At 45.6% G+C, this 18770-nt stretch overlaps 1 protein-coding gene across 1 annotated transcript in view; it reads right to left on the reverse strand.

Moving 5' to 3' along the window:
- Positions 1-16422, reverse strand: part of LOC142200196 (carbonic anhydrase 13-like) — a 33647-nt gene extending 17225 nt beyond the window's left edge. Inside the window, exons 1-2 of the mRNA XM_075270368.1 lie at positions 16233-16422; positions 11310-11507 (exon numbers count right to left, since the gene is read on the reverse strand). Coding sequence (XP_075126469.1) covers positions 11310-11507; positions 16233-16263 — 229 coding nt within the window. The 5' untranslated portion in view covers positions 16264-16422. The remainder of the gene's footprint in view (positions 1-11309; positions 11508-16232) is intronic.
- Positions 16423-18770: the final 2348 nt, after the last annotated feature.

Raw genomic sequence — 18770 nt, forward strand, 5'->3', positions numbered from 1 at the left:
GCAGCAAGCATTGCGCCACTCCACAGTGCCAGGGTTGCTTGCCACATTAACTAAACTGCAGGGTACAAACCTTAGTAGGCCCGAGAACCAGGAACAGGTCTTGCAATGGCTGTCAGAGAACGCTTACAGCACATTGTCCAGCAGCCAGTCAGACTCTGCCTCCTATCCTCCTATTACCCAACAGTCTTGTCTTCCTTCCTCCCAAAATTCCGAAGCTTTACAGAACAATAACCCAAACTGTCCCTGCTCCCCAGAGCTGTTCTCCGCTCCTTTCATTGTCCCTCAACCTGCCTCTCCACGTCACGATTCCACGAACCTAACAGAGGAGCATCTGTGTCCAGATGCTCAAACACTAGAGTCTCCTCCATCTCCGTTCGATTTGGTGGTGGATGACCAGCAACCCACCCTCATCGACGATGATGTGACGCAGTTGCCGTCAGGGCATCCAGTTGACCGGCGCATTGTGCGGGAGGAGGAGATGAGACAGGAGTTGGAAGAGGAAGTGGTGGATGATGAGGACACTGACCCGACCTGGACAGGGGGGATGTCAAGCGGGGAAAGTAGTGTGGATGTTGAGGCAGGTGCAGCACCAAAAAGGGTAGCTAGAGGCAGAGGCAGAGGTCAGCAGCTTAGGCGAAGCCAGGCCACACCCGGAATCTCCCAAGATGTTCCAGTTCGTACCCAGCCCCGAAAAACTCCCACCTCGAGGGCACGTTTCTCGAAGGTGTGGAGTTTTTTCAAGGAATGCGCCGAGGACAGATATAGTGTTGTCTGCACAATTTGCCTCTCGAAATTGATTAGGGGCTCTGAGAAGAGCAACCTGTCCACCACTTCAATGCGCCGTCATTTGGAATCCAAGCACTGGAATCAGTGGCAGGCAGCAACGGCAGGACAAAGGCCGCCTGCCGTTCACGCCACTGCCACTGCCTCTGCCACTGCCTCTGCCTCTGCCACTGCCACTGCTGACTGTGCTGGCGATGCACTCCAGAGGACGAGCCAGGACACCACATCATCTGCCTCCGCCACTTTGTTGACTTCTACCTCATCCTCCCCTGGTCCTGTCTTATCTCCTTCTCCTGCACCATCAAAGGCACCATCAGGCGTTTCTTTACAACAACCCACCATCTCTCAGACATTGGAGCGGCGGCAGAAATACACTGCTAACCACCCACACGCGCAAGCCTTGAACGCCAACATCGCTAAACTGCTGGCCCAGGAGATGTTGGCGTTCCGGCTTGTTGAAACTCCCGCCTTCCTGGACCTGATGGCAACTGCGGCACCTCGCTATGCCGTCCCTAGCCGTCACTACTTCTCCCGGTGTGCCGTCCCCGCCTTGCACCAGCACGTGTCACTCAACATCAGGCGGGCCCTTAGTTCCGCGCTTTGCACAAAGGTCCACTTGACCACCGACGCGTGGACAAGTGCATGCGGACAGGGACGCTACATTTCACTGACGGCACACTGGGTGAATGTAGTTGAGGCTGGGACTGCTTCCCAAACTGGCCCGGTGTACCTCGTCTCCCCGCCTAACATTCCTGGCAGGGACACGAGAAGAACACCCCCCTCCTCCTCCTCCTCTACCGCCTCCTCCTCCGCCACCGCCTCCTCCTCCGCCACCGCCTCCTCCTCCGCTGTTAGATTGACCCCAGCTACGAGTTGGAAACGTTGCAGCACTGGCGTTGGTAGACGTCAGCAGGCTGTGCTGAAGCTGATCAGCTTGGGGGACAGACAGCACACTGCCTCCGAGGTGAGGGATGCCCTCCTCGATGAGACAGCAATATGGTTTGAGCCGCTGCACCTGGGCCCAGGCATGGTCGTTTGTGATAACGGCCGGAACCTGGTAGCAGCTCTGGAGCTTGCCGGACTCCAACATGTTCCATGCCTGGCCCACGTCTTCAACCTAGTGGTGCAACGTTTCCTAAAGAGCTACCCCAATGTTCCAGAGCTACTGGTGAAAGTGCGGCGCATGTGCGCCCACTTTCGCAAGTCGACAGTAGCCGCTGCTAGCTTAAAATCTCTCCAGCAACGCCTGCATGTGCCACAACACCGGCTTTTGTGCGACGTCCCCACACGCTGGAACTCAACGTTTCAGATGTTGAATAGAGTGGTTGAGCAGCAGAGACCTTTGATGGAATACCAGCTACAAAACCCTAGGGTGCCACAAAGTCAGCTGCCTCAGTTTCACATCCATGAGTGGCCATGGATGAGAGACCTTTGTGACATCCTACGGGTCTTTGAGGAGTCCACAAGGAGGGTGAGCTCTGAGGATGCGATGGTGAGCCTTACAATCCCGCTCTTGTGTGTTCTGAGAGAATCCCTGATTGACATCAGGGATAACTCAGATCACACAGAGGAGTTAGGGATAGCATCCGATCCGTCACAGCTGGAGAGTAGGTCCACACATCTGTCCGCTTCACTGCGTTTAATGGAGGAGGAGGAGGAGGAGGAGGAAGAAGAGTTGTCCGATGATGTGATGGTGATACAGGAGGCTTCCGGGCAACTTCGAATCGTCCCATTGTTGCAGCGCGGATGGGTAGACATGGAGGATGAGGAGGAAATGGAGATTGAACTTTCCGGTGGGGCCAGAGGAGTCATGCCAACTAACACTGTGGCAGACATGGCTGAGTTCATGTTGGGGTGCTTTACAACCGACAAGCGTATTGTCAAAATCATGGAGGACAACCAGTACTGGATCTTTGCTATCCTTGACCCCCGGTATAAAAACAACATCTCGTCTTTTATTCCGGTAGAGGGGAGGGCTAATCGCATCAATGCTTGCCACAGGCAATTGGTGCAGAATATGATGGAGATGTTTCCAGCATGTGACGTTGGCGGCAGGGAGGGCAGTTCCTCCAGTAGGCAACCAAGTTCTCACCGGTCCACACAAACGAGGGGCACACTGTCTAAGGTCTGGGACACCTTGATGGCACCCCCTCGCCAAAGTGCCGCCACGGAGGGTCCTAGTGTCACCAGGCGTGAGAAGTATAGGCGCATGTTGCGGGAATACCTTTCCGACCACAGCCCTGTCCTCTCCGACCCCTCTGCGCCCTACACGTATTGGGTGTCGAAGTTGGACCTGTGGCTTGAACTTGCCCTATATGCCTTGGAGGTGCTGTCCTGTCCTGCCGCCAGCGTCCTATCTGAGAGGGTGTTCAGTGCAGCCGGTGGCATCATCACTGACAAGCGCACCCGTCTGTCAGCTGAGAGTGCCGACCGGCTCACTTTGATAAAAATGAACCACCACTGGGTAGAGCCGTCATTTTTGTGCCCACCTGTGTAAAGCACCCCAACATGAAACTCCATGTCTGTACTCAACCTCTCCAATTCCTCCGCATCCTCATACTCATCCACCATAAGCGTTGCACAATTCTGCTAATACTAGGCTCCCTCCACCCTGATTTCCCCCAACTCTGCTGGTTAGAGGCTCCCTCCACCCTGATTTCCACCAACTCTGCTGGTTAGAGGCTCCCTCCACCATGAATTTGCCCAAACTGGGCTGTTTAGAGGCTCCCTCCACCATGAATTGGTCCAAACTGGGGTTTTTAGAGGCTCCCTCCACCATGAATTGGTCCAAACTGGGCTGTTTAGCGGCTCCCTCCAACATTAATTGGTCCAAACTTGGCTGTTTAGAGGCTCCCTCCACCATTAATTGGTCCAAACTGGGCTGGTTAGAGGCTCCCTCCACCATGAATTGGTCCAAACTGGGCTGTTTAGCGGCTCCCTCCACCATTAATTGGTCCAAACTTGGCTGTTTAGAGGCTCCCTCCACCATTAATTGGTCCAAACTGGGCTGGTTAGAGGCTCCCTCCACCATGAATTGGTCCAAACTGGGTTTTTTAGAGGCTCCCTCCACCATGAATTGGTCCAAACTGGGGTTTTTAGAGGCTCCCTCCACCATGAATTGGTCCAAACTGGGCTGTTTAGCGGCTCCCTCCACCATTAATTGGTCCAAACTTGGCTGTTTAGAGGCTCCCTCCACCATTAATTGGTCCAAACTGGGCTGGTTAGAGGCTCCCTCCACCATGAATTTGCCCAAACTGGGCTGTTTAGAGGCTCCCTCCACCATGAATTTGCCCAAACTGGGCTGGTTAGAGGCTCCCTCCACCATGAATTGGTCCAAACTGGGGTTTTTAGAGGCTCCCTCCACCATGAATTGGTCCAAACTTGGCTGTTTAGAGGCTCCCTCCACCATTAATTGGTCCAAACTGGGCTGGTTAGAGGCTCCCTCCACCATGAATTGGTCCAAACTGGGTTTTTTAGAGGCTCCCTCCACCATGAATTGGTCCAAACTGGGGTTTTTAGAGGCTCCCTCCACCATGAATTGGTCCAAACTGGGCTGTTTAGCGGCTCCCTCCACCATTAATTGGTCCAAACTGGGCTGGTTAGAGGCTCCCTCCACCATGAATGTGCCCAAACTGGGCTGTTTAGAGGCTCCCTCCACCATGAATTTGCCCAAACTGGGCTGGTTAGAGGCTCCCTCCACCATGAATTGGTCCAAACTGGGGGTTTTAGAGGCTCCCTCCACCATGAATTGGTCCAAACTTGGCTGTTTAGAGGCTCCCTCCACCATTAATTGGTCCAAACTGGGCTGGTTAGAGGCTCCCTCCACCATGAATCGGTCCAAACTGGGTTTTTTAGAGGCTCCCTCCACCATGAATTGGTCCAAACTGGGGTTTTTAGAGGCTCCCTCCACCATGAATTGGTCCAAACTGGGCTGTTTAGCGGCTCCCTCCACCATTAATTGGTCCAAACTGGGCTGGTTAGAGGCTCCCTCCACCATGAATGTGCCCAAACTGGGCTGTTTAGAGGCTCCCTCCACCATGAATTTGCCCAAACTGGGCTGGTTAGAGGCTCCCTCCACCATGAATTGGTCCAAACTGGGGTTTTTAGAGGCTCCCTCCACCATGAATTGGTCCAAACTTGGCTGTTTAGAGGCTCCCTCCACCATTAATTGGTCCAAACTGGGCTGGTTAGAGGCTCCCTCCACCATGAATTTGCCCAAACTGGGCTGGTTAGAGGCTCCCTCCACCATGAATTGGTCCAAACTGGGGTTTTTAGAGGCTCCCTCCACCATGAATTGGTCCAAACTTGGCTGTTTAGAGGCTCCCTCCACCATTAATTGGTCCAAACTGGGCTGGTTAGAGGCTCCCTCCACCATGAATTGGTCCAAACTGGGTTTTTTAGAGGCTCCCTCCACCATGAATTTGCTCAAACTGGGCTGTTTAGAGGCTCCCTCCACCATGAATTGGTCCAAACTGGGCTGGTTAGAGGCTCCCTCCACCATGAATTTCCCAAAACTTGGCTGTTTAGAGGCTCCCTCCACCATGAATTGGTCCAAACTGGGCTGGTTAGAGGCTCCCTTCACCATGAATTTGCCCAAACTGGGCTGTTTAGAGGCTCCCTCCACCATGAATTGGTCCAAACTGGGTTTTTTAGAGGCTCCCTCCACCATGAATTGGTCCAAACTGGGCTGTTTAGAGGCTCCCTCCACCATGAATTTGCCCAAACTGGGCTGGTTAGAGGCTCCCTCCACCATGAATTGGTCCAAACTGGGCTGGTTAGAGGCTCCCTCCACCATGAATTTGCCCAAACTGGGCTGTTTAGAGGCTCCCTCCACCATGAATTGGTCCAAACTGGGTTTTTTAGAGGCTCCCTCCACCATGAATTGGTCCAAACTGGGCTGTTTAGAGGCTCCCTCCACCATGAATTTGCCCAAACTGGGCTGGTTAGAGGCTCCCTCCACCATTAATTGGTCCAAACTGGGGTGTTTAGAGGCTCCCTCCACCATGAATTTGCCCAAACTGGGCTGTTTAGAGGCTCCCTCCACCATCAATTTGCCCAAACTGGGCTGGTTAGAGGCTCCCTCCACCATGAATTGGTCCAAACTGGGTTTTTTAGAGGCTCCCTCCACCATGAATTTGCCCAAACTGGGCTGGTTAGAGGCTCCCTCCACCATGAATTGGTCCAAACTGGGTTTTTTAGAGGCTCCCTCCACCATGAATTTGCCCAAACTGGGCTGGTTAGAGGCTCCCTCCACCATGAATTGGTCCAAACTGGGTTTTTTAGAGGCTCCCTCCACCATGAATTTGCCCACACTGGGCTGGTTAGAGGCTCCCTCCACCATGAATTGGTCCAAACTGGGGTTTTTAGAGGCTCCCTCCACCATGAATTTGCCCAAACTGGGGTGTTTAGAGGCTCCCTCCACCATGAATTTGCCCAAACTCTGCTGGTTAGAGGCTCAATCCACCCTGATTTTCAAAACAAATGTTGGTGCCAACCTCAACTTACTACAAGGGCCAAATTCACTGCTGGTGACAAGCTCTCCTCACTGCAAGTGCCAAATACACATGTTTCAAGGTGTTTTCCTACTGTCAGAGAGGTGGTATTGAGTGTGTAAAGTGTGTAGTTGTTAGGCTGTGATGTTGGGGTAATAGAGGGTCTTTGGTGTGTTAGATGCCCCCAGACATGCTTCCCCTGCTGTCCCAGTGTCATTCCAGAGGTGTTGGCATCATTTCCTGGGGTGTCATAGTGGACTTGGTGACCCTCCAGACACGGATTTGGGTTTCCCCCTTAACGAGTATCTGTTCCCCATAGACTATAATGGGGTTCGAAACCCGTTCGAACACACGAACATTGAGCGGCTGTTCGAATCGAATTTCGAACCTCGAACATTTTAGTGTTCGCTCATCTCTAGTAGTTACACTATAGGTTGCTGTGATTTAGGTGTTTTTGCAAAAAAAAATCCATTCAGTTTCAAGTTGACAATTGACTGCTCTTGAAAGGGTTTGTCATAAGACTATATGCAAAACCCAAACCCATTCCTCAGTTATCCACTATAACCTACCATGTAATATAAATCCCTTCTAAAACCAAATATAATTTATTGCACAAATTCATCTAAAATGGAGCAAATTTGCAATAGTCCTTGATTTAAAACAACTCATTATGTTGCTTGTTGACCTAGCATTTCCATGGTAAAAGACAACAAACACTAGTAGTCTGGTCCTGCACTGATAATATCTTATAGGTATTCCCTCTTTGTTCCTAACCATGTGTAAAAAACAGACGGAAGCAAATATGACTGCAGGACTGATATCTATACAATGAAGGTTTACTGGAGATGTCTCAAAGCTTGGCAGGAGATGAGTATCCCATTGGCCATTACCTTCTACTGAATTGCAACCGAACAACTTCTACCTGGATGCCATGCACTCTTAAGAAAACCAAGGCCCCATGTAGCAAAACACAGGTATAAAAAATGCAGCGGAAAAAAAATGCTACCAAAATACATGACTTTTTTGTGCTGCAGTGTTTTTCAGGCTAAGGCCCCACGTTGCGTAGTGGAAATGCATCATGTTTTTTCCACAGCATTTTTCATTTCATTTTTGCTGCATTTTTCGCTGCAGATTTTGCACCAAATTTTGTGCAAATTGGTGCAAATTTTGTATTTATATTAAACGTATTGGTCAAATGCAAGCGTTTCAGCAGGTATCATTGAGAAGCTATGTTTTTCAAAAACGCAGATTTTCTGCAGCATTTTTTTCCTCTGCAATGGATGTGTGGATGGGATGAGCCAGAATCTCATTCACTTTGCTGGTACTGTAAAACACTCCTTTTATTCTTTGCTGCGATTTCTGCAATGTGGGGCTTTAGCCTCTTTGAGATTTTGCTGCGTTTTTTGGTGCTTTTTTTCCTCCCCATCAAACATATAGAGAAAACACTCACAATTCCACAGGTAAAATTAAGATACCGCAGCTCTCTTTTTTTACAGAGTGTGGATGACGTTAATGAAATCTCATTCAGTTTGCTGGTCCTGTGAAATGTGAGGTTTTTTCTGCAGCAGCCAAAACCAATGTGTTTCCAAAAGGCCCCATGTGGTGGAAAAGCTGCATTTTTTGTGGCATATTTTGCTGTTAGGGCCCCTTCACACGGAGTTTACGCTCCGTGTATTCTATACATTTTACACGTGTAAAAATACACGTGTAAAATGTAGTTAGCCATTGAGTTCAATGGCATGTTCGTATAACGCGTGTCTTTTTGCGCACAAAAGGTGCCCTTAGTTTTAGCTTCGGAAATGTTTTTACTGTGTTTTTTCCCCGTAGCATTTTTAACTGTGTTTCGCTATGTGGGGCCTCAGCGTAAAAGTGTTTTCTGGGACTGTATGTAATACTAATGGCCTATCCTCAGAATAGGACATCAATCGCAGTAGCCCCACAGATCAGATGGCTGAATGGATTATGGCAGTCTGAGGCCGGGTTCAGACGGGTTTTTTTGTCCGGAATTTGAAGCGAAGGCCGCCTCAGATTCCGGACCAAAAAACGGGTTGCCGCAACTGCATTGCAGTGCACCGGCATCCAGTCGCGGCACTCCGCTTTGGATTAGGCCCAAATGAATGGGCCTAGTTGGGAGGGAGTGTCTTTAGACGGATGTCCATGGCTGAATCAGCCGCGGAGTCCACCTGAAGAAAGAACATGTCGCTTCTTTTTTCTGTGAGCAGGAACAAACCGCTTGTAGAAAAAAGAAATGACCGGCAGCCATTGATTTCAATGGGTGGCGTTTTTTTAGTCAGGATAGCCCCCCCCCGTTTTAAAATAAAACCCTAAAAAAGAATATGTTAATCTTATCTATCGTGGATGGTGGGCGGGCATTCAGGGTCCGAAATCATCTTCAGCCACGCCTCCTCTTCCAGCGATGTCCTTGGGTCCCGTCTTCCTCTGGCGCTCACGAAATGCCATTAATAAAAAATGGTGCGGGTGCATGCGCAGTAGCAGTAGTAGTAGCAGCATGCTACTGCGCATGAACCCGCACCATTTTTTATCAATGGCAGTTCGCGAGTGCTGGAGGAAGACAGGACCCGAGGATATCACTGGAAGAGGAGGCGTGGCTGAAGATGACATTGGATCCTGAATGCCCGCCCACCATGCACAATAGATAAGATTAACATATTCTTTTTTAGGGTTTTATTTTAAAACGGGGGGGGGGTAGTTTAATATAACTTTAGCAGAACCCCTTTAAGGTCGTGATCGAAATTCAACAGGAGTCTGTGAGCAGTAAAGTGGTTACAATATTAATTCCAGTATGTTATAAAGGTTTTTGTTCAGACTTTAAGCTCAATTTTCGTGAAAATCCCTATTTTATTCATTCCGTTTTTTTTTGTTCTGACACCGACGAGACATTTTAGCTGTATCAGATCGTACTTGAGTAGTTTATAGCTGCTTAGATTGAAAATAACTTGCAGAATCTTTGCAAGCAGCTATGACAGCCTCTGCAGGCAGTGACCAGACATGTGTAGGTGTGCGTAGTCTGTAACAATTCTACTGAAGTTTTGCAATTTCAAGGAAATGCAAGGAATTTATACCTTTGTTTATGCCATAGCAGCACAGCACATATATTGTGGATAATACTTGAACAGCCTTTAAATATGAAAAAAAATTGCTAACACAGAAGATTTCTGAAAATGGTATTTGACAGGAAAACTTCGAGGTGATCAGCAGCTCAAAAGTGTTCAGGGAGCAAAATCTTTGTTATCCAGTGTTATCTTTGCAGTAATTTTCTTACATATCAGTATCCATAACTTGCTTAGAAATTTAGTTCACAGATAAGAACTCAGGTTATTGATTGATGATTTTAGTTTGATACATAATACAATAAAGCAATTTGGTCGAAAGTCAGGAACATTTAGTGACAGATTGAGAACTACTGCTGGCATACTGGATCTGATTTTATGACATTTTTATGATCTTTTCAGATCCTTATCAAAAACAGTAAGCATCAGGACTATTGATGATAAATGGCCGATTCCTTAGCGGCGACTATTAAAGAGTTGGTTGATTATTTATTAGAATTTGTATTCAATGCCAAAAACATTCTTGTAAAAACTTGTGCCGATCACTAGCAGCCAGGAAACTGAGCTTTTATTGTCTTGTGGGCATATTCATAGAAGCTGTAAAGACATATTTAGTAATAAAGTTCTAAGGTTGGTATATTAGGCATGTACTAATCCAAACTACAAAATTCTGTGCTATTTATGGGGGTCAGGTTGTGCCACCATACCTCACCAATTATTTTTTCATAATCTTATACAACCCTGTACAGCTCTGTTGTTTTGATTCAGCCGGGGTATCTGTGGGGTTACCAAATGTGAAGGGCTACAGTTCCCATGACTCCTTCCCTCTCACAGATATCACCTCTATTTACTGCTGCCTGCATTCCCTCTATTACAAGGTATGAGGCCAGGCTGTAAACATAGATCTGTTGGTGACACAATGCTCTGTTGTTGGCTCAGGAGACAGCAATATCTGCTGCCCAGCATGTGAAACACAATCCCTCCAGCATGTGAAACACAATCCCTCTTAAGAGATATGGAATGGGGAATGTAAGACAGCAGGAATGTAATGTGCCACATGCAGGGAGAGAAAGAATAGAAATAACCAGGTACTTAGTATACAGGACATCACACAAGCGTCACAAAATGACATGGCATTTATAAACGGACATCTACTAAAAAACACTTGTCATATTTTTTGTTTTCTTTTTTGCCTTTTAGTTCATTGTTCTGATATGTCATAGGACTGAGAGACTAACAGAATGATAAATACAAATGGGGGCAACACAGTCTCTCAGTGGTTAGCACTGTAGCCTTGCAGCGCTGGAGTCCTGGGTTCAAATCTCGCCAGGAACAACATCTGCAAGGAGTTTGTATGTTCTCCCCGTGTTTGCGTGGATTTTTCTCCCATTCTACAAAAGACATACTGATAGGAAAGAAAAAAAAGTACATTGTGATCATATATGGGGTTCACAATCTATATTTAAAAAAAAAAAAAAAAAAGATACAGAGGAACCTCCATTTCCATTAGTCACCTTGCGCTCTATTGTAAAAAAACAAGATAAGAACTTTCTTCCATCCTGCACATACGAGTTTATCTATCACTTAAAACAATAACAAACAAGATGTAAGACGTTTCCAACTTTGGTATAACATTGCAGTGAATGGTGACGGATGTAGTCAGCATCTGTCAGTCTATTACTTTTCAGTACGCTGTTCTGATCCTATAACAGATCAGAACAATGGACTGGAACAACACAGAGTGAAAAGAGCCTTATACACACTTAAAAATACAAGGACTCAGCTGCTGTAAATCAGGATCCAGTGACTGCATAAACTGACATTGTTTGACATGACAGTAATAGCCGTTCTACTGCAAGATTGGCCAAGATAAACTATATTAATGTATGACTGTCAATGACAGTCCTGTAAGCAGAATCTGCTAATATACAACATATAAAGTTAGAATAAAAGGAAATCCAACCTGATTTGTCTTCTCCATCATCAAATTCAACACTGAATGTATGGCCGCTATTCATAATAAGTTTTGCAGAAGATGGATCATAGTCAACGTTGAAAGGTGGCAAACTAGGATCATAGGTGGCAGCTTTAGTGATGATATCAATAGGCGACTGACGATCTCCATTAGCAAGAGGAAACAACTCGTGCCATACATCAGGACCTGCATTAGAAGAGGAAAAGTGGTTAATCTTGATCTTACATAGAAAACTTAAAGCAAGACTGCAGCTTACAATAAACATTTAGCAATAAATGCATATAAATACCTGGAACCTTCCTTTAATTTTTCTGTGATGGTTCCTCCAATTCACATTTTCATTCCTATTACTACTCTATGTATACTGTACTTTAGTAGACTAGGACACTACCCCCTGCTTATCACTTGTCAGCCCAAAAGCACTGGAGAATGTCTTGGAATAAATAAAGTGTTCTTAGGATATTCTGAAACACTCTCTTTGCTTTTGAATGGACCAACCAAGAGCAGTGAGAATGTTTAAGACTACCATAGCATCATGTACAGTACTGTGATAAAATTTTAGGCAGTCCCCTCGAGTATAGTGATCGAAGGCCCAGGGGAGGTGAGGGAACATTAAAAAAAAAACAGTGTAACTTACCTTTCCTGGCTCCGGGAGATTTTCGGACCTACTTGGTGACGTCACAGATGTCACATGGGCCGGGGCCTGCATCCTTATGCGTCGGACGACTGTGACGTCTCTTCTCTCATTGAAGATGGCCGACATCACTGGGAAGTACGTCAGAGCCCAGGGAGAGGTAAGTAATGGTGTTTTTTATGTTTGCATCTTCCCCTTGGTCTCCAATTATTATACTCTGGGGCCTGAAAAGACCCCAGAGTATAATAATTGTTCATGGGTGTCCACAGTGGGACATAATACTGTGTGCAAGGGTCACTATGGTCATAATACTATGTGCATGGGGCATTGTATTTGTGCAGGGGCCACTATGACCCTTGAACACAGTATTTGCCACGGGGCCCTACCAAGCCTAGTTACGTCACTGTTTATGGAATAATCCCTTTAAGAGACACCACATCTTGATTATTTAATATGTCTATGTATTATATTGCATCATCTGTATGTGTAATTGTGACCCGATCGTCTATGATCTGTGACTAAGTGAGTGCCGGAGATAAGTACAGTATGTTGAATGCTATTGATAATAAGAATATGGCAGCACAATTGTCTTCCTAGGATTACATCTCGGTCAGACAGTTCTTCTTTATTGATTTGCCCAGGAATGCATTATATAATATAATCTTGTCCAAGATAGTGACTAATAAATACTATAAATGTTATCTGAGGGACAGGACCTTATAACCTTCTCTTGCATCATTGTGACCTAGCAGTGCAAACATTATGATAACATTCATGTGACCCCATTTATCATGTCGGGGAATCATGTTTATTGATTCCTGGAAATTTACTGAACACCATGTGACGGCAGCTATGGAATTGAAGAAGGCTCCATAGTCACTAGAGGGGTTCGCTGATGAATCCTCATCTCTTGGGCACTGGGGCGAGCTGTGCCACTAGGCACCACATAATGCCTAATTTCTACTATTTTCTGGTTCAGCTGACACTCCAAATGTGTATGGCCAACATAAAGGGAACCTGTTAGATGGTTTGGGATCGCTAGACCACCAGCATACTGTTATGCAGCTGCTGTATAGGGTCCCATTCCTTGTAACATACTGGACATTGAAGTTGGTCACCTTCCAACCACATAAGCATACGACTTAGCAGTCCTCAGTCATTTAGAAGGGCCTTAACTTTGTCTACGATGTGGTGTCTGTTCCTGGATGTAACCCAACAATCATTTTCTACGGGTACTATGGAGCTGCAATATAGGGTGATTAGATAATAGCACATCAGATAAAATGACTTTCTTCTGTTAAAAACTCACCTAGTAGAATATTCCGAGCTGCTAAAGTCAGTAAGAAGAGTCTCCTGTTCTGCTATCTTCTAGCTCTTTACAGTGTACAAAATACACATAAGGCCAGATATCCTAATCTTGTTAAAGCAGAACTTCACTGTATCTCATGATAGTGACGTGTATAGTTCAAGGATCTTAGAAATATATCACACTTCAAATAAGTGTCCCACTATCATTGTCTAGTGACTGCACGACACAGGAAAAACACAAAGTTACATATTTCTACATACATGCCATTCAAGTCTATGGGCACTTATAGACATAACCAGCTGAGACACGTTCTTTGTCCAATTTTTTGGTTGTTCATATAAATTAACAAGCCTCAGATATGCCTGACTGCCCCTGCCATACGTAAGCAAGCCCCAGACCTGGCTGACTGCCCCCTGCCCAAATAAATTAACAACCCCAGGTCTGCTAGATTGCCCCCTACCCATACAGACCTAAACACTTGTTTACATGGCATGATCTGCGGAATGAAAATTCAGTTGAATGCTCCAATATCTATGACTGCCTGGGGGCCATTAAGAGTTTAGTTTTACATCCTCAAATTTGATAAAAATAAAAAATAAGGAATTCCCATAAATGGGTATATAGAAGCCCCTTTAGTATAATAAAACAAAATTAAAAGTAGGGATAAATTGACATAGGCAGTCTGAAACTTCAGATCTGGATCCCTGGACAACCTCTCATAGCAAACTAGAGATGAGCGAGTAGTATTCAAAACTGCAGTTTCGAATAGCACGCACCCATAGCAATGAATGGAACCGGCCGGCACGCAGACGGGGCCGGTGTCCTGCCACTTAACCCCCTGCGTGCCGGCTGCGTCCATTCATTCCTATGGGTGCGTGCTATTTGAAACTGCCATTTCAAATAGTACTTGCTCATCTCTAGCAAAGACTATTGAACACCTTAAAGGGGATGTCCACTTTCAGACCAATATTGAGAGACAACTGTTAGGGTGCATGCACACTGAGTAACGCCGGGCGTGTATGAGAGCCGTACACGCCGGCATTACGGCAGACTGCCGAACACTTCCCATTCACTTCAATGGGAGCGCTCGTAACAGCGGCGTTTACGAGCGCTCCCATTGAAGTGAATGGGAAGTGTTCGGCAGCCCTGCTGTAACGCCGGCGTGTACGGCTCTCATACACGCCCGGCGTTACGTAGTGTGAATGCACCCTAAGTGCTTGTATAATAAGAAGTTCTACAATTTTCCAGTATATTTTCTACATCAATTCCTCACGGTTTTCTAGATCTCTGCTTGCTGTCATTCATTCTGTTACTTCTAGTGGATAAAATTCTGACCATGCTCATGTGATATACAGTCTATGATCATATGATATAGAGTCTATGGTCATGTGATGTACTCAAAGGTGCACGGCTCGTTATAGTCACAGCACAGTAATCAGACCTCTGCCTGGTAATGAGCTGTGCACCTGTGTGTATATAACATGACCATGGACCGTACATTACATCATCATGGCCACTGTTTTATCCCCTAGAAGTAAACAGAATGACAGCAAACAGAGATCTAGAAAACCGTGAAGAATTGATACAGAAAGTATATTGAAAAATTGTACAACTTTTTATTATACAAACAATAACATTTGTCTCTCAATATTGGTCTGCCAGTGGACACCCCTTTAAATGCTGCAATTTGGCCACGGTCCTTTACCTGCAAGGTGGATGGGATTCTGGCTAATCCCATCCACACATGGCAGAAAAATATCTGCGGAGGAAATGCTGCGATTTCAAAAACCATTGTGTTTTTGTAAATCGCAGCATGTCAATTATCCCTAAGGATAAGGCCCGTCATAGCGAGCCATAGCCAAAAAGTGCTGCAGAAAAGACTGCAGAGAAAAAGCTTTAGGCTAAGGCCCCGCATTGTGGAAACGCAGCTTCTTTTGTTGCAGATTGTGCTGCATTTTTTTGAGCCAAACCTAAGAGTGGCTACAAAAGGAGTGGAAAATATATAGAAAGTTCTAATACTTCTACTTTTTGCTCAATCCACTCTTGGTTTTGGCTCGAAAAACCGAAGAAAAATCTGCAACAAAAAAAGCTGCATTTCCGCAATGTGGGGCCTCAGCCTTATGTTATTTTCCTTTGCACTTTTCACAGAATTGCTGCAGAGTTTTCATCTGCGGACTTTCTGTTCCTATTATACCTATATGGAAAACTCTAGCTTTTCTGTAACTATAATTGACACTCTATGATTTACGGTTTTTGAAATTTCCGCTGCAGATATTTTTCTGCAATGTGTGCATGGGATTAGCCAGAATCCCATCCACTTTGCAGGTGCTGTAAAACACCACGGCCAAACTGCGGCGTTTTCACAATGTGGCCTTAATGTATTCCCAGTAGACATTAGGTAGAGAATGTGGACTCCATCTATAAATGAACCAGAGATGGGGGCACATACATTGACTTTTGAGTATGTGCACATACATATGTATGCAGTTTAGGTAGAAATTTACAATAGAGTAATGGTAGTAGAGTGTTGGAGTTAACAGACGGGGGCTCCCATTGCTGCCTCAGCACCTGCTTACCACTAGGACCACTCACAAGATCATGATGAACAACCCCTTAAATGCAGAGTAAGTTCCTGTTCATATCACACCTAAGCCGTCCTCAATGTAAGTAACATCACCCTATCCTCTGTAAGGAAAAAGAAACATGTCTACCATGTGATATATTTTTTGCAGGATGCTTCTGCATAGAAAAGAGTAGTCAATCTTTTCTATATCAACCCATCCCACCGAAACAAATAGCAAGAGGACATTTAAGAACAGAGTGTATGGGTGCAGCTGTTATCTATGCAAAGAGCTTGCCAGGTCTATACAGCACTTGTACAGCTCCAATGCAACATGAACATAACCTAACAATGCTAGAATATAATAAACTGGATGTTTCATTTGGCTATACATTGCTTAAGGCTTACCGTTGTGTTCGGCATACCCCCACTTGTTCATAGTTCTGCTTGTTCAGTAAGTGCACAAGGTTTCTGCTGTCTTTGTTGAGGGCTGGAGTAAAGTCTAGCGGTGCGCTTCAATCACTTGATCCTATTTGCTTAGCTGAATTCCTCCCTGGAGAGGTCAGAGATGTCTACAAGTAACACTTGCTCCTCTCGCAGGCAGGACCTCTTCTCAGCAGGCTGGTTACAGGGTAGTGGCTTTATAGTGTGCAGGATCCTGCCCACTGCTCTTACAGTCTCAAGAGATAAGGACAGACACAGTAATGACAGCCCTGTCTTCAGTAACTAACCGGGCTTATCTAACGTCCCACAACGTTACGTCCAAAAAAGTAAAAAAAAAGAATTCTCATAAGATTCCTAAAGTAGCCCGGTAACAAAGCGAAGATCAGGTTTGCGATCACTTTAAAAACTATAAAATTACATTAGGAAATTGTTTTATGATTAAGGCCAGGTTGACATTTGCATTCAGTATTCTGTTTGGGGAGTCTGCATCGGGACCTTCCGAACGGAATACTGATCACATTGACAAAAAGTGAGCAATGAAAGCACATGGACCCCATAGACTATAATGAGGTTCGTGTGTTTTCCGCACGGTGTCCACACGGAACATGTGGAGAGAAAAGCACTTTAAGAACTACTTGACCCTCCACATGACTCGTGTGGACGACGCACGGAAAACACACAGATCCCATTATAGTCTATAGGGTCTGTGTGCTTTCATTGCTCTCCGCTTGTCAATGTGTTCAGTCTTCCCTTCGGGGGTCCCCCAAGTGAACTCCCCAAACAGAATACCAAACGCAGATGTGAACCAGGCTTAAGTTATCAGTATATTTTGGAAGTCATACACATCATGGAGGACTTGAAATCCAAATTTCTCTCTGATACCCTGCATATTACCCTCTACGTGTGACAGAGATTGTATTTTGCTGCATGTACAGAGGTGTTCATTTTTTTGTCCAATTTTTTGCTATTACTATTGGTACTTGTAGTTGTTTTCCAAGCACAATAGCATAAATGTTAGGTTATGTTCACACTGCGTATAAGGCTGGGTTCATGACGCCAGAGATTCTGCCCAAAATTGGCGGAGAAAAAAGTCCTGCAAGTAGGATTTTTTTTATACTGAAACCGGTGGATACCCATGTAGACCCCAACAACAGAGAGCTGAATGCTGGTGTTAACCTAGCGTAAGGCTGTGGCTTCTTCCATATACACCAAGGGTATCTATAGACTGCTATGTACTGAGTGTGTCAATATTAAAGGGATTCTACCATTAAAAACTTTTTTTTTGTAGATAAGATGTCGGAATAGCCTTTAGAAAGGCTATTCGTCTCTTACCTTTAGATGTAATTTCCGCCGCGCCGTTCTTTAGAAATACCAGTTTTTACCGGTATGCAAATTGGTTCTCTCGCAGCGATGAGGGCGGGCCCCAGCGCTGGAAATGCAATGGAGGCGTCCCCACTGCTGCTTGAAAACAGGCTCCAGCGACGCCTCTATCTTCTGCTGGATCCTCCCCTTCTTTCTTCATCTTTCTTCGGCGTCACCTCCGACGCCTGCGCAGTTGGCTCTGCCAGTGAGACACTAGTAAAGCCGACTGCGCATGCCCATGGCCATAGTTCCGACATCGCAATTGCGCTCGCGAACTGACATTGGTAAAAAAAAAGTACCATGCGGCTTCTACTACGGCTACTGCGCATGCGCCCAGGCCATTTTTCTTTAATCAATGTCAGTTCGCGAGCGCCGGAGGAAGACGGGACCCGAGGACATCGGAGGAAGAAGAGGCGTGGAGGAAGAAGAAGACGGCGCACCCTGAATGCCCGCCCATCGTGCACAATGCGTAAGTAGATCACATTCTTTTTTAGGGTATTATTGTAAAACTGGGGGGTAGTTTAATATAACATTTACGGTGCCTGAATAGCCTTTTAAAAGGCTATTCACGCACATGTGGGGCTCTATCAGCATGATTTTGCTGATAGAGCCCCTTTAACATATACTGAAAAGAGTTGCTGCTGGTGTTGGCAAAGTGTCTGGTTACTTGTTATGCCCCTGTGCACACTTATACAGCTGTTTTTAGATCAAAATATTAAAATAATATTGTTTAAACTATAAATTAAAGGAGGGAATTCTTAATGAATAATGTTTATTAGTAGGTTATTAAACCCGACGGGCAAGGAGCACTCACTTATATGTAAGCCCCACTATAGAGGATGGGCTTCTGATTCCTACACAGTATTTTCTCCTCATACTTCATTGAGTCATGTGAATGCAGGATGGTTGAAAATCCTGAAACTATGGAGGGGTGAGGGGTTTAACTAAAATAAGTCACACAACAAGAGCTTTCAGATATTGCCATGTGACTTCTCCTGCACGAATGAGTAGTTCAGACTAAGCGCATAAATCAGGTTTATAGCCTTTGTTTCTGAAATGATATTTTTATACATTTCAGGGGATTACAATACGCAGGACTGAAGTCATTGCCTCTGTGCTATTCAGATCTACTCACGCTTA

This window comes from Leptodactylus fuscus, chromosome 4, assembly GCF_031893055.1.
Source record: "Leptodactylus fuscus isolate aLepFus1 chromosome 4, aLepFus1.hap2, whole genome shotgun sequence".
NCBI lineage: Eukaryota > Metazoa > Chordata > Amphibia > Anura > Leptodactylidae > Leptodactylus > Leptodactylus fuscus.